This window comes from Macaca thibetana, chromosome X, assembly GCF_024542745.1.
Source record: "Macaca thibetana thibetana isolate TM-01 chromosome X, ASM2454274v1, whole genome shotgun sequence".
Lineage (NCBI taxonomy): Eukaryota > Metazoa > Chordata > Mammalia > Primates > Cercopithecidae > Macaca > Macaca thibetana.
In genome coordinates, this window is record NC_065598.1 from 113,110,553 (window position 1) to 113,126,819 (window position 16,267).

The 16,267-nt window shown below is 34.8% G+C and overlaps 1 protein-coding gene across 9 annotated transcripts in view; it reads right to left on the reverse strand.

The window, feature by feature from the left end:
- Nucleotides 1-16,267, reverse strand: part of KLHL13 (kelch like family member 13) — a 201,293-nt gene that overhangs the window by 66,637 nt on the left and 118,389 nt on the right. For 4 of the 9 annotated variants that reach the window (XM_050777500.1, XM_050777499.1, XM_050777497.1 and 1 more), the window contains exon 3: nucleotides 15,200-15,265. The exons of 3 other annotated variants lie outside the window; for them this stretch is intronic. In XM_050777500.1, coding sequence (XP_050633457.1) covers nucleotides 15,200-15,265 — 66 coding nt within the window. Of the gene's footprint in view, nucleotides 1-3,776; nucleotides 4,847-15,199; nucleotides 15,266-16,267 lie in introns of those variants that run through there. 2 more of the 9 variants (XM_050777505.1, XM_050777504.1) reach the window with 2 other exon arrangements.

Genomic DNA, 16,267 nt, shown 5'->3' on the forward strand with positions numbered 1-16,267 from the left:
GGCACTGAATTTTATTGAAGAAATTATAGTAGCAATTACTATAAAACGTTGTGTTATTGGCATTTATCATAAAAATATTTTTTACATATCAAACAAAATAATTATAAATAGGAAGCTAACTGAATGTAAGTGCAGAGTCTAAAGGAGAACAAGTCTAGTTCACTAACATTCATTGTCTTTTAGACTGAGAAAGGTAACATTCTAAGGAAAACAACTCACAGGGTCTGTCTTGCTAGAATTCATTGTTATATTTCACTGGTTAATTCTTACCTAATTGCCTTCCTGCTTGCCACACTATTATTGTCAAAACTCGCTGCTGGAAAAGAAAAGATAAAAGGATCACTAGTGCTAATTTTGTTCTATTTCAGTGTGTCCTTAGCATCTAACAAGGCATTAACCCTATAATATTAGCCTGAAGGAACCATTTGCTGTTTTAAAACAATGAATACCTAAACACCATAAAAAACACTTAGATGTGATTGCCCTTTCAGCTTTATTAATTTAGGCAAAATGACAGAGTAATTTATATGGTTTGCACCTGACAGGGGCAGAGTCTTTACTAACGCAGTTTACACTGAGCAGGAGATCCTCCCTCAGGCTAAGGTTGAACTTCAACCTACTGTTGAGCAGAGTGCGAAGCAAACACATGTCACCAAGTACTCTATTTCTATCAAGACAATCCCTTCAGAAATCCACATAGATGGCACACCACCCTGCAAGTGCTCAAACCTAAAGCTGAAAGAATATATGTACCCAATAAAGACTATTTGATCATCAATCAATCTAGAGACTGAAGTATTATTTTCCTGAATCTTTTGTATTTAAGATATCCCACTTTTCTAGTATGACATTACAGCAAATTTTTAAGTGCTTTATACTATATAAGATGTTATTTCTCCTAATATTGCCACAAATACTACAGTCTTCGTCATAGAGAAATCTTAAAAATGTTGGGACATTCCAACTGTCATGCAAGTTCTAAACAAACAGAAAGAAAACAAACATGGACTTTAAACCCACAAGGAAAAAAGTAAAATAGTCTTGCTGTTCAATGTTTGTAGTAAGTAAAATGTTCTCTATTGTAGCCTTCACTAGCACAGCAGTACTGCCCTATCTGTAGCATCAATGAAAGAGTTACAGCGAAGAAGCACATACACTGGGTTTAGAAAGAGACCATAAAGAGCCTTTAGATTTTTCCCACACATGCTCAATCACTATAACACATTTTTACTACTACCTAAAATATTTCATATTGAAATTTCAGTCTTTGACAAAGTATGCAAGTCTTCAATGAAAATCACGTAATATATATTTGACAAAGCATGGTAAGTAATGATAAAACATTACAAACCAATACTGATGCTATGCAAGCATACATACAAAAAGATTTTATATCACCTATGAAGAATTCTATATTCAAAATAATACTTTAAATACTTACACATGATTTTACAGGTAAATTTCCTATATATCACAATTTATTGAGGAGTCAGAATTGAACAATTCCATTTCAATGCAAAGAGTTTAGACCCAAAAGACACAAGTAACCATTTAAACCTATGTCTGCCAGCCAAATTGTGAGAACAAATATAATGTTACTTGACACAGTAATCTAATTTAGTCTTTATCATTTTTGAAGTGAAATTATGCTATACTTAAGTATCATTTTGTGTGTAAATGTGTTGAGGAATATAGAGAAGTACTGATGAGAAAAACATGTTAAACATGATGCTTTTATTTTTGGCCAAGTGAGGTAAAACGGTCAAAAATTAAACAACATATTTAAAAACCTGATTTAACCTCCCCAAGCTAGTCTTGCTACATTTCACATAAATTTCTATCTGTGCATATTTACTTACTATTAAGTATTAATATACATATAAAGAAAAGTTAAGACCAATTCAATAATGTGGTGTTAAAATGTCAAAATAGTCTGTAACAATGTCAAAATACTCCAGCCTACCATAAGCTCTTCAAATATATTTTTCCATTCTACCTATGTGCACTACCAACAACCAATAGTCAACATGCAAGATCTATCATATTTTGTAGGTTCTATCTTCTAAATTGATTCACTCATATCATCAGGTCAAAGAGGTAAGTACTTAAAAGGAAGAAAGTGATTAATTTAAAATGTTGTGTTGAGTTGTATCTGAGCTTGTGGCTAGTATGAATTAATAAAATAGGGGCATTTATTTCACCATTTCTAAAAGTCGACAAATCAGCTACAATAAGGGCTGCAATTTGGATCTTTTGGACATTCAAATATAGCAGGAATATTAGAAACATTAATAACCATTATTAATTTTAACCTGATTTTAGTGAGGTTTTGTTTTGTTTTTATAATAAAGTTGCTTTGGGTAAATCTTTAGTCATTTCTTGCCAGTTAAGATGCATAAAGTCAGGAAGCATCCTATTTTCTCAGATTATTTGAAAGAGCTCCATTAACTTCTCACCTCCATTAACTTGTCACCTCTATTAATTTGTGCTTTTGACAAACACAGTTTTTGAAAAACAAATATAGCTGGTTTATTTTTACAAACTAGCCTATTTTTTTTACTTCATAGAAAACAAGTGTAACACCCAAAGAGATAAAAATATCCTGGAACATAAACAGAAAGGAGCATTAAAAAATCTGAAAATAAAATGATGACAGGATTTAATTCTGAAATGGCCTCATTTTTCAGCACTTTCCAGGGAGTTGCTTCTTTTGGACTGAGAGCATAACCACACTTTCTCAGCATCTGAAAGCCTTTCAAAGAATGAGATAGATGTAATTGTGCATCTCTACCTCACATAAAACAAAAACTAAGTTAAAAAATGGCAACTCACCACAGCTCTAAATACACAATTAAACTAAGGCAGGAGAAGTTTTCCACATCTTTCCTACTGATAAATATTTTTAAAGGAACACTCAAATTTAAAACATTCTTTTCAAAAGCTTTTCTCGTACTAATATTTTCTTTTAAAAAAGATTCGGTTTTACTCCACCAAAAAGGATCATGAACAAAAAGAACATTTTATTATATCTCCTGGATTTTGCCTTTAAAGCAACACTGCACATTTAAAAAGATTTTCAAAAATTTTGAAAATTTCTAGAAAGACTTCCCAGTGCACTTCAGTACATATTTACTTAAAATACATTTTTAAAACAGACATTTGTAGAATACTTTTTCAACCCCCATAATATAAATAACTGCTCATAGAGATATAATATGCACAAATTCAAACTTACACTTGAGAACTTGAATGATAAAGCTGAGAAATATGTAATATTAAACGTATTAATATTCATACACAACTAAAGTATAAAAGTCTCAATTAAAAGACTCATTTTCTGATCCATGTTAACTCTGCTTTTAATTCATGAAAAAATAGTATAGAGGCATTACCATATTTAACACACCACCATCAGTTTTTTAATGCCATTACACAGAATAAGTCATCCTAAGTGTTTTAGATATTCAAAAATTCAAACAAATCCAACATATGTTAAATATTAAAGTTAATTCTTTTGCAATTCCTTAGTTACGCCTTTGTACTTTCACACTGGTAATTAGATTACCATTAAACACTTTAAATAAACATAAACTTTAGAAAAACAAAACAATGATGAAGTGTGGGCATGCCAACATCTTTAAATGTAAGCAAGCTTGAGGTTTTTAATCCTGTAGGTTTTTGGATTTTGCTGTTTGGGGGCTCCCCCGCCCCCGTTTTGCCACAAGGTAGATTCATGAATGAAATACCACTTTAATATCCTATTTTCTCTCACTTACATGTATGCTGGAGAAAGTGGAGTTGACCTGGATGTTTTAAGCACAGGAACTGGGAATTTCCAGATAGCAGGAGAGCTCGTTTTCCATTTCAATGGCATGTTGTCACCACGGTACTACAATAACAGTAAAGAGCGTTTCCATAACAGACTACCAACTAGGACTTCCATTCCACACTGTACTGACACAGCAGTGGCTGCCGCGGAGAACAAGCAAAGGATTCTGCCAGTGCCCTTAAACCGATGCTTCCAATCTGTAAAATAGGGCTGTAAGGTACCTCCTTAAATTCTTCTGTTCCCTAAAGCAATATGATGATTCTATCATTTCAACTCAACAATAGTGCCAGAAAAGCGCTGACTGCAGTATATTTTTTTTTAAGACTGCACTATGCATACCATACAATGCAGCTTTATTTAATAAAAGCAACCAGGCTTTTTTTTTTTTTTTAAGCTTGCAATACCATTGTTCTACCTTAACAGGGATACTGCAGCACTGTACTATATTCTGCACCTATTAACCTGATTTCTGACCAATAGTAGCAAGAAAAAACATAGATGGGTTTCATATGAAAATGAAACAACATACCTACTCAGAATACACTTGTCATCCTCTGAACAATCTTCTTTTGAGCTGCAACAATACAAATGAGATATAAACCTCAGCATAGCCTTAGGCCACCGCTAACAGAGATCAGTGACTAAATTCAGCAGCCTGCTTTCCTCCTGTGCAAGCTCTGGCCACACAATACAAGAATGCCATTATGGGAAAAGCCCGTTTCAAAAATTCCAGTCCCTCTGTTTTCCAGCTAGGAGAAGGCAAAATGTAAGAAGAATATAAACTGCTGCAGAACTCTGCAAGCTCTTCTAGTAGCTTCTGATTCAAGTTGCTCTCATTTCCCTATTCTTATTTCCAAGCTGAGATGAGCAAAATCTCATACATTTACAACACGCTATAGTAACACAAATATCACTCTGTCTTCTGCAGCAGAGAAGTACAGAGTAGCATGATCTTAATAGCAGTACTCAGAGGGACGCTATCAACAATCTAATTCAATACTGCCCTCCCCTTCTCTCTCCTTTCCCCTCTTGTTCACCCCCCTTACTCCTCCCCTCCCTCCCCCGCAAACAGCTCACAAATTGCCTAGAGGAAAGACCAAAGCCGCTGGCCAAGCAGGTGTCCAGCAGGGACCACTCCAAAGCTCAACAGCGGGTCCGGTAACCTATAGGGATTAGCGATTGTCAAGGAGGTTCAAAAATTGAAGCTGCTGTCAAAGGCAGCTTGAGGTATTTCATGAAAGCAATGGCAAATAAAGGGTTCATCTATATTGTTTTAAAATACTGCCAGAAAACAGCATTGTAAATGCCCTGAAAGTGACTTTTAAGCTTCTGTTTAAAGCACCAAAACAAACTCACAAATTTTCTACACAATTCTAAAAAGTGAATACAGGTTAAATGAGTATTATGCTGAACTCTTTATTTATAGGCTGAAGAATTTTACTTCTGATATAGGCAATTCACGATCATAGTACCCTACCCTTCTGCTTCTACCTAAAAACAGAATTATCCATTTCCATCAATGCAAGCTTAGTAAAGGCAGACCATGATTGACATGAAAGCCACTACCTATTTTAAAAAATCACGCCGGGCGCGGTGGCTCACGCCTGTAATCCCAGCGCTTTGGGAGGCCGAGGCGGGCGGATCACAAGGTCAGGAGATCGAGACCACGGTGAAACCCCGTCTCTACTAAAAATACAAAAAATTAGCCGGGCGCGGTTGTGGGCGCCTGTAGTCCCAGCTACTCGGGAGGCTGAGGCAGGAGAATGGCGTGAACCCGGGAGGCGGAGCTTGCAGTGAGCCGAGATCGCGCCACTGCACTCCAGCCTGGGCGACAGAGCAAGACTCCGTCTCAAAAAAAAAAAAAAAAAAAAAAAATCACTGCAGGGACAAAGAGCTCATATTTACTTTCAAGCCTGTATCCAAACAATAAACTCATGCTTCCAACTTAAATAGTTGGCTTTTGGATACTCTTTCCAAATTATTCCTAGTTTTTAAAGATTGAGATTTAGTCCCCAAAGAGGCTTTTTCATCTGCATTTTAGAAACACACATGAATGTTTCTATAGTAAGGAACTATTTTCAAAAATTCCAAAATACCAAATTTAATATATGAGAAATACAGCATGAAGTCAGCTAATGTAATCACAAACACCTTCCTTTTAAGATACAGACCAATATCAAGGCAAAAAGACAAACTACTATTTTCCTGTGAAGCACAAAACATATATGTACATGCAGTATGTACATATACACACACATACATACATATATGGAAAGAGAAAGCGTACTTTGAAAGACTGACAAGTAATATATGAACTTTGTAAATATTAAAATTATGTCAACCATCATTACCTTACATACAATTTTTATTCAACCTATCATACAAAAGAAACAGCCCTCAAAAACCCAGTCAAGCAATTTAAAGGGTTGAATTATATGTCCAACTCCTTTTAGTACTCGCACACAAAACGGACTCATAGAAATTGTCAAAGGAATCAGAAAAAGGAATATTTATCAATGCGTTAGTGGCCAAAATATATTTAAAAGTTTTTTTAACCTGCCACTAATATGCATAAATTATAGTCAATATTTTACATTAGAAGGCTTTCTGCAATAATCCTTAATGATTATATAGCAGAAAGCCCTCAGGTATAATCAGCACGGGCAACTTGTTTGAAATCCAAAGAAGGAGAAATACATACACACACACACGCACGCACACACACAGCCACACACACGTGTGAACACATCAAGTTTGAAATGTCTTATTCCGCAGTGAGTTTCAAACAAATTTTCAAAACCCGAAGCATTTGCAAACATTTAAAAATATAAAACATAAAGCAGCTATATAGTATGTAGTAAGGAGGTGATGTTTTAGAAAAGAAATTCAATCATTTTCCAGCTTATGAATCTTTTTGTTTGCTTGCTTTTTTGAGATGGAGTCTCCCTCTGTCACCCAGGCTGGAGTGCAGTGGCACAATCCAGGCTCACTGCAACCTCTGCCTTTCAGGTTGCAGCAATTCTCCTGCCTCAGCCTCTTGAGTAGCTGGGATTAGATGCACCTGCCACCATGCCTGGCTAATTTTTGTATTTTCAGTAGAGACAAGGTTTCACCATATTGGTCAGGCTGGTCTCGAACTCTTGACCTCAGGTGATCCACCCGCCTTGGCCTCCCAAAGTGCCAGGATTAAAGGCGTGAGCCACCGTGGCCGCCCTACTTCACCTTCTGAGAATAAAGATCCAAAAACCTGTGTAAAAACATGGTAGTGAAGTGTTTCCAGCAGTTTATCTGTCTATGAAGGCTTCTCAAACATTGATGAGTGGAAAACAGGCAAGTTAAGGTCGAGTTTTCCAAATTCCCAAAAAGGGAACCACCACAAACAAGTGAAGATCACTTTATTGTAAAGATTATTCTTCTTCTACAAGAATATTCTTCTATAAGTTATTATTCTTCTATAAACAATCAACTGATTCAAAAAAACCAACATATTTTTGTCTAATTTCATTAGGCTCCAAAGAAACTAATACCACGAATCTTCTATGTCAATTTTCAGTCTAGATTCCTTGCAGACTTAATATTTAATATTTGTTTCTGTGGTACTCCAATAATTTTATTATTTGTTCAGAGTGAAAAGAAAGTATGGCTGCCTCCCTACACCCCATCCTCAGCACTCTAAAACACCTAAAACCCTAAAAGCATTATATCTGATGGTGGAGATGTATACATATTCAGTTCTTACTTTTCCTTTAATAAATTATTAAGTCACTTATAATTACCTCTCATGAGCAAACAACTATTATGCCAAAGTCCTTAAAAATAATCCCTTTAGGCCGGGCGTGGTGGCTCACACCTGTAATCCCAGCACTTTGGGAGGCCGAGGTGGGTAGATCACGAGGTCAGGAGATCAAGACTATCCTGGCTAACACAGTGAAACCCCATCTCCACTAAAAGTACAAAAAATTAGTCGTGTGTGGTGGCAGGTGCCTATAGTCCCAGCTACTTGGGAGGCTGAGGCAGGACAATTGTGTGAACCCGGGAGGCGGAGCTTGCAGTGAGCCGAGATCGTGCCTCTGCACTCCAGCCTGGACGACAGAGTGAGACTCTGTCTCAAAAAATAATAATAATAATAATCCCTTTAATCAGAAATACAGTTCATGAACAATACTTTACACTATTAATTCACTTAACAACACTATTCCTCACATATCATTTAGAAATAAACTTCAGCCAGGTAAAATCATCCCAATTACGAGTTGGCAGCATCCAAACAAATCAGATGTTACTACCCTGGTGAAGAATCCAGTCATAACTATGGAGTGTAATTATAATTCCCATTACATTCTAGAACTAAAAATATGTTCACCTATGGAATGAACAAAAATGATTAAACACATATTTTAAATATAATTTTATGCAGGCCCAGTGTCCCACTACTTTAATATTTAGAATAGCAAATGTCAAAAAACCCTTGGTCACATCATAGGAAACACTTATTTTGATTACAGAACACTTGGTTTCTATTATGTACAATTGCATAAAACAGGAGAGAAAGACATCATACATAAAAGCTCTTCAACACATTTTATGAACATTAATCAGTTAAAAAATACCTGTGACATGCATAGCTCAGAGATGTAACAAACAAAGGACAATGATGGGTCTTGGCCAAAGCTACAAAAAGAGCCAACTCTTAGAATGTAAAAGGAGAAGATTTTTTGAAATTTTAGGACTCTAAGAATTCATTTTTCTCAGTACCCTTATTGCATAAATGAAAACACTGAAACCCAGAGACGCTAACTTGCCCAATGTTGTATCACAAGCTAGCAGCAAAAGAGGAACTAGAAACCAAATTTCAATCTCCTAGTACAGGACTCTTGTAGAATCCCTACTGTTCTTCCCAATGAGACCATTCCACAAGATGCATGTTTCTATTTGAAGTGAACCACATTCTATAAATGTCTCAACGTATTCTAAAGAAACAGGACTACAAAGAGATATCAACTCTTCCAATTCTATGTTCAATGAAAAATAGAAGTGGGAGAAAAATACCATAAAAGAAAAGCTGTGCATGAAGAACCATTTCCAAAATCTTAATTCCAGAAGATGTTTAAGAATGTTCAGGAAAAAAACGTAAGTATAACTTAAGCAGTCACGGTATGAGAGAAAAGGTAAATATATTGCCAATACTCTGATATTTTTTCTCAGTGTAAATGTTCCTAAATAATTTTATAGCAAAACTTAATTTGCTAACTGACTGCTACAATTTGTACCACCTCACCAAATGAACTAACATATCGTGTTTCTAATCTCTTGCTCCATTTTTTTCCTGATGTCCCCTAAGAAATTACCTACTTTTTCGTGCAAGTTTTGGTTAATCCTGTGGTAGGTACAGCTAAAGACTAATAGCCCTAGTCAGAGTTTGTATGAACAGGCACTGTGTAATCTTTTCAGTTCTGAAATGTCTCTTCAGATTAATCTAAAATATCCATGTTATTCACAATGCTCAGACAAGACTGCAGATCATGCCAAACTGTGTGCTTTGTTTATGTTCCACCAATCAGTAAAAGTACTTGGATGGCAACCAAATAGGAATGTTAAACCCTTTAAAACACACAAAAAATTCTGGAGAGCAGAGCAAAATTCTTGATACATTAAGGGTTCCTTCTTACAGGAAATAAAATTGTTCACATTCATGGCTATGTACACTTATACAGTTACATGCATGTGTGTTTGTGTGTATCTTTTATACACATATACGACTATATATTCGTGCATGTGTGTGTCTCCTTTATTTGTTTCAGGAAATCATCAGATATATTAAAAATTTCTTACTAGATACTCAGATATGTAGCCTTGCCACAATAAAAAATGGAAAATCCCAGATATTTCTCAAAGACAACTACACTGGAAAGTTTTACATTGGAAATTTCCTTAACAGAACTATGTGAAACCTAGTAGGCCAACAAAGAATCTACAAAGACATCCCCTTTTGTAGCTATGACTATGCCTTGGATTTATATCAAAGGTATCAAACAATATAAATTAGTCAAAATCATCAAACAATACAAACAATGCTATGCAGGCACACACTCATGTATATGCACAGAGAATTCCTCACACCATGATGGCGTAAGCAATGTGAAGGGCAGTATTCTTCCTATCTGTAACATTTCCATAGGATAAGAAGATAAATATCCCTTATCTTATTAAGATAAATAAATAAATATTTATTTATTTATTTCCATGTTGAGCAGAGAGAAAAGAGCAATAAGAGATGCTGGTGTGTTGAAAAGGCAGGAACACTAGGTAATGGGTCCAAAGGAGAAGACAATGGGGTGAGGAAGGTAATGACTGGCTGTAAGGGGAAAGGAAAGCCAGAGTGGTAGTAATTGCTGAAATTTACATAATACTTTTTATAGTTGGGTGTCAGATGAAAGAGGTTATGGGGCTAAGACAGGAACTGGGGCAAGTGGGCAAAAATACAGAGACTGAGCAGAGAACAAAGATCCAGTTGTTGGGGGCCCAATGATCCACAGATTCTGACTACCTTTACTCTTTCACTAAGGCTGAAAAAAGGAGTAACACTGAATGGGAAATTCAGAAGTTCTTGCCCTTCCTTCTTCATTTTGTCTTCTGGCACTATCTATACTCTTTATGGCTTTTCTTTCTTTCTTTTTATTTTTCCTACCCGTGTATGCTTCAAAGTATTCCCATCTGTTTATTTAAAAAATGCTTTAAACTCCAAACCAGGATGTTTGTGTATGCTTGGGGTTGTGGTAGTGGAAATCAATGGTTTTTATTTTATTTTATTTTATTTATTTATTTATTTATTTTTGAGACAGAGTCTCATTCTGTAGCCCAGGCTGGAGTGCAGTGACACGATCTTGGCTCACTGCAACTTCCGCCTCCTAGGTTCAAGCAATTCTCCTGCCTCAAACTCCCGAATAGCTGGGATTACAGGCATGCGCCACCACGCCTGGCTAATTTTTTGTATTTTTAACAGAGATGGGTTTTTATCATGTTGGCCAGGCTGGTCTTGAACTCCTGGCCTCAAGTGATCCACCTACCTCGACCTCTCAAATTGGTGGGATTACAGCCTTGAGCCACTGCACCTGGCAAATCAATGGTTTTTAAATATATATACTATTTACTATTTACATATGTGATTTTAGATTGCCTTTTTTAAACTGTTTGATAAGAGCAATACAGAGAGACAATTTATCATCATCAGTAGGGGTAATATATCCAATTCTCCAAAAAGATGCCATGCTATTACCACACCCTGTGCTATAGACATTTTACTTCATCTGCCCAAGATGTCTTTCCCAAATTCCTATGTGTCCCTCAAGAAGGAATCCCTAAATCTTTGTATCTTCCTAATCAAGCACCATTCCTGGCCCATTGGAAAGCACTCAATAAGTATTTGTTGAGTAAACTGAAAGGGAAATTTATAAGCAGAAGAGTGAAAATCAGAATTATATATTGAAGCCAGAATATATCCTGAAGGATTTTTAAAACACTTGTTAAACCTGCTATTACCACAAGCAGAAGTTAAGAGGGATATTTATCTGTTAATTTGATAATTTTAGGCTATAATCTCCTTAAAATGAAAAAATATATAGAAATATACTATCTTATTAAAAATAAGCATTATTGAAGGAAATCGTCCAGAATATACATATACTTTCTTAAATAAATCATTCCAATAAGAAAAACTCTATCACCTGAAATAGTGATCACTCACCTGTTTAATCATCTCTCAGCAACTTCCTAAGCATCTCCTCAAACTACTTTGAGTAAATAAAATAGTCAAGCCATTGTTAGCTTTTCTGATTGAATCTGTAAACTTATCAAAATAAAAAGCCACTTAAAATGTACAGTGCAACTGAACAATTAAGAATATGGCACTAGTGAATGAAAATACATTCATATGAAGCTTTCCAAATAGTTTCACTTATTTGTTTTAATTTTGGTAGCATCAAATATGGAAGCAAGACTGCCAAAGTGGCATGAAGACGACATAAGGAATACTGAAAGCTTTATATTTGTAAATCCTGCACTATTTTGGTAAGAAAAAAACAATTTCTAACAATGTTTATTTATGATGGTTGAAAAATTTTTCAGTAATAAGCACATCACCTACCAAATCTCAAAAGACATGCCAGTTAAACAAATTCAACATTTGCCATGTTCTATATTATTTCAGAAATATCTATACTTTTATAAAAATCTGAATTTCTGAAAGATCTTTAGAAGAGTATATTTTCTTCAACATCCCAATTTTAAATTAATGAAATAATGCTATTACCTTGAAAAATGTATATTTACATCCAAAAAGTTATTATAACATTCACACGTGCATCATAAATGTTATAACCCAAAATGAGGTTAGAAGATTACCTGGTTATCCAATCTCTTCCTCTTCCTATTTATAAATATCGTTTAAAAATACTGATAGAGTAGTCAAAATAACATTTTGCTAACCAGCAGCACTTTCACAGAAAGCTAATCCTAATGACTAATTAAGACTATTTAACACTATTTAAATTTTCTATAAGAGCTGTTTATATTCAATTGCTTTAATTTTTTACCATTTCATAGACTTAATCATTAAAACTGAATTTCCTATACATATGTCCACAGAAACTATTGTTGTCTAAAAATAAAAGGTTTTGACCAAATAATGAATGAGAAAATCTTACACTTCATAAAAGGCTCAATTTCAAACTTGAACCTTGTGACCCATTGCCATAACATGAAACCCAACAGTTTTCTTAAAGATGTCCTATGGTCACGTTATTTGCCCACTATGGCACTATCCAAGAGACTTAGCAACCTGACCAATACCTCTGTTTTCATGACTATTTCCAGATCCTTTTCATTTTCCAATTTAGAATTCTTCTCTTTAGTGATTTTAAATTCTACAAACAAGTAAAGAGTACAGAGACAGTTATACTGAAAGATGCCAAGTGTATGGTCATAGGTCTAAATTGTAGACTCTAGATGAAAAGTGTGTAATATAAAATTGCTATGCCTGCAAACAGAAATTCAATTAAAATCCTATGATGTACAACATCATTAGCACATGCCACATCAAGTGTTTATGTGTTGTAAAATAATCACAGCTTGTTTTGGCATTAGGTTTAGCTTTATTATTTGGATGCAATGGCTATCCAATAAAAGGGAAATCGTTTCTTTTCCTTTATCTCATGGTCTGTTACTAACTAAAGTAAATTCCATTTTGAATAAAAACAGAATTCATCTTCTAGGTTGAATCTAGATTTAAGCTAGAGGTAATCGAAATCTGGGTTTCCTGACTTCCTTTCTATGTCTGTTTACTTCAACTAATAATCAGAACCACTTCATGTCTTCAAAATCAAATATATGTTTTAAATAATCAGTTACTTCTCATGGAATTCTGAAGCTACATAACACTGAGTAAAATACATTTTCCCTTTAGCTAGCATATATTTATTCATTAATTCCTTATTCAGCTTGATTTAAGTCAGAGACACTTGAGCATTTTTATGAGTCTCCCACTACAGGGTCTAACCATTTGTTTAAATTTCTATGATATTGTTCAGAAATTAAACAAAAATATTTATGTTTAGGGGTTTCTAGAAATACCAATTTTTCATATTCAGATTTGTAAAGCACAGAACAACATAACATGTATTCCAAAAAGGGTGAAGAGGCAAGATCAAGCTTGAATGGATACTCTAAACAGGGAAAAAGTACATTTATTAATTAGGACCACACTTTCACATCTGTCAACTAAAATGCATTTATTTCAACTGAAAACTTCTTAGTATATTAACCATTACTGACAGTGCAAGATAATCTCCATAACTTCACAAATGAAATCAATCAACTTACTCTGCCTAGCCCAAAACCCCTAGAAAGGAGATACATGCTGAATGAGTTATTTCAGTCATCAATAAGTATCAAGAACTTATGACTTTGCTAGATGTTACAAATATACAAAAGAACACATGTTCCCTGGCCACAAAGACCATTATAATTTAATCAGGCAGACTAGATATACACATAGGAAACACAAATTAGTGTAAATACATTGTTACAGTAAACCCATAACTACCAGAACCCTGAATAGCCTAGTTTTCTATACAGTTTTTTAAATTACTTTACAGTAAAAACAACTGGGAGAGGTTATTAAAATATCAAAACTCACTTATTTTTCACCTTTTGGCAGAAATCTTTCTGTCCCTCATGTCTAAAATATACACAAACCTTTATAAAATACGTCAAAGTACCACAATTAACAGTAGCTATTGTGACATGCTTCAGATGTACATACAGCAATGTGTGCAAATAATATCTGTCATTCATCACTCTGGCTTGCCCCTTGCTCCCCACTGCCATGGTTAATATGGTTTTACATGGAACACAGAAGTTGCTGAGAGAAAAATGGCTCTTTTCTTTATGCTGCAATACATATACCAAAAGAAAAGTTGTTTACCTTTAAGGCAGATGTGCTTAAACATTAGTGTGCATAAGAATCACATGAGGTGATTATTTAAAATGTAGATATCTGGAGGTGGGGCCCAGTACTCTGCATTCTCAACAAGTACTACAGCCGGTTATCACACCAGGTCTACTAAACTATTAGAGAAACACTGCTTTAAAGTCAAGGTTGCTAACCCCTGCTGAATATCCCTTAGCTATAGTAAGATTGTTTTCTTTCTCAGTCCCTGGCCTTCCTTAGCATATGAACACTGGCTGCTCAACACCAGTTGTCATAGCACACTGTACAGCCATTATCTTGCCCTCCCACATTCCAGATCTTTCTAGGTCTGGGAGAGTCTGAAAGTAAGATCTCCAGCTGGCAGACAGATAGGCGCAGAGGCAGACAGACAGATGCAAAGTGGGAAACTGAGAGGTACAACAATTAGAAAACAAATTATCTTGATTGTGTAATACAGATTAAAAAGTTAAAAACTTATTTCAAACTTTTTTCATGAGGAAGAACGCAGAAGAGGACAGAGCTAGTCATCTGTGGTCCAACTGCAGCTGTGTCCCTGATTAGCTTTCTGACCTCCAGTGTTATCTTCCCCCATCTGTAAAATAGGGAAAATGCTGCTTTCCTTGCCCATCTCACAGTGTTTTCATGAAAACCAAAGTAATTCATATTTGTGAAAGCATGTTGGAAAATATAAGGCACAATACAATGATGTGTGGCATTTTTAACAGCATGATTTACATATTTTTTTTCTAATAAACACAGTGCCCTAGACATTACTGTAACTATACTTGATAACTGTCTTCTAGTATTCTCAGGGTCTTTTGTGAAAACAAATTCGCATTGAAAAAAAAAAAAAAATGAGGAAAAATGCAGACCCCTGGACATACCCTGAAGTCGATTTTTTGAATATATCCTTGAAATCGGCTTGTTTTAATGACAATTGCCTCCGTCTCCTGAAAGTGGAGTGCAAAAAGAAACCTGGTTAATTGTGGTTTTATTATATTTAGTTCAAATTTTTCAAAGCATACCCCGACAGCATTTTACCTGTAAATTAATAAACCATATTTATAAATCCTGAACAGTTAAAACCACACAGAACGATTTTAAACTACGTAAATTAACTTTTAAAAACCCTTAACTAGAAAGCCATAACATTCTATTTATTTTTAGAAGCTTTCTTAATGTCTCAGAAAGTCTGGAATAAAGATTGGCATTAAGTATAACAATTATTGGCAGTTGATCTAAAATACTAAACTAGCCAAATTAGGACAAAAGGAGACAATTCTCCAGTAAATATATACTCGCCCCTTGGAATAATTTGTCATTTTGTAGCTTTTTAAGCCTAAAGGTCAATTATTTGCTGATATACTGCTTTGCCATAAAACCCTGAAAGCAAATGACACATATTACAAGCTTTCAGAGAACAGATGGCTAATGTTCTTCTAGGTTCATTTACTACCAATTTTTTTTTATTTTCATACTGCTTGTAATTAATAAAAAACATATAAATAGATATACTGTCTCCTAACCAGAAGATGTGGTTTTTGTTAAGTTCTATCATATATCTAGCTCTTTTGGGCTAATACAAAAATTAGCATTGGATAGACATACTTCTGGTGCTGCCTCAGGAATCCAGTTTTAAAAATAGAGACTACTACAGAAGCACTGCAGTATAGGCTGTTGACAGTCAACTCTCTTTAAAAATTAAAGTATGCTGGCAGATGTTTGATGAGCTCTAATAAAAATTTCACTTATTTCCATTTATTTCATTTATGTTGTTATCAGCATATAGAAAGTAAGCATTAGCCTTATCTCATGTTTTTTTCAAAATAAACTGTCTTGATTTTTTTCTGGGTCATCTCACAAGCACTATTGCATTATTAAATCCATAACTATATCAAAGTCATAGTTTAACAATATCTTTAGAAAGACCTTGACAAAGACCTTATCCAAAA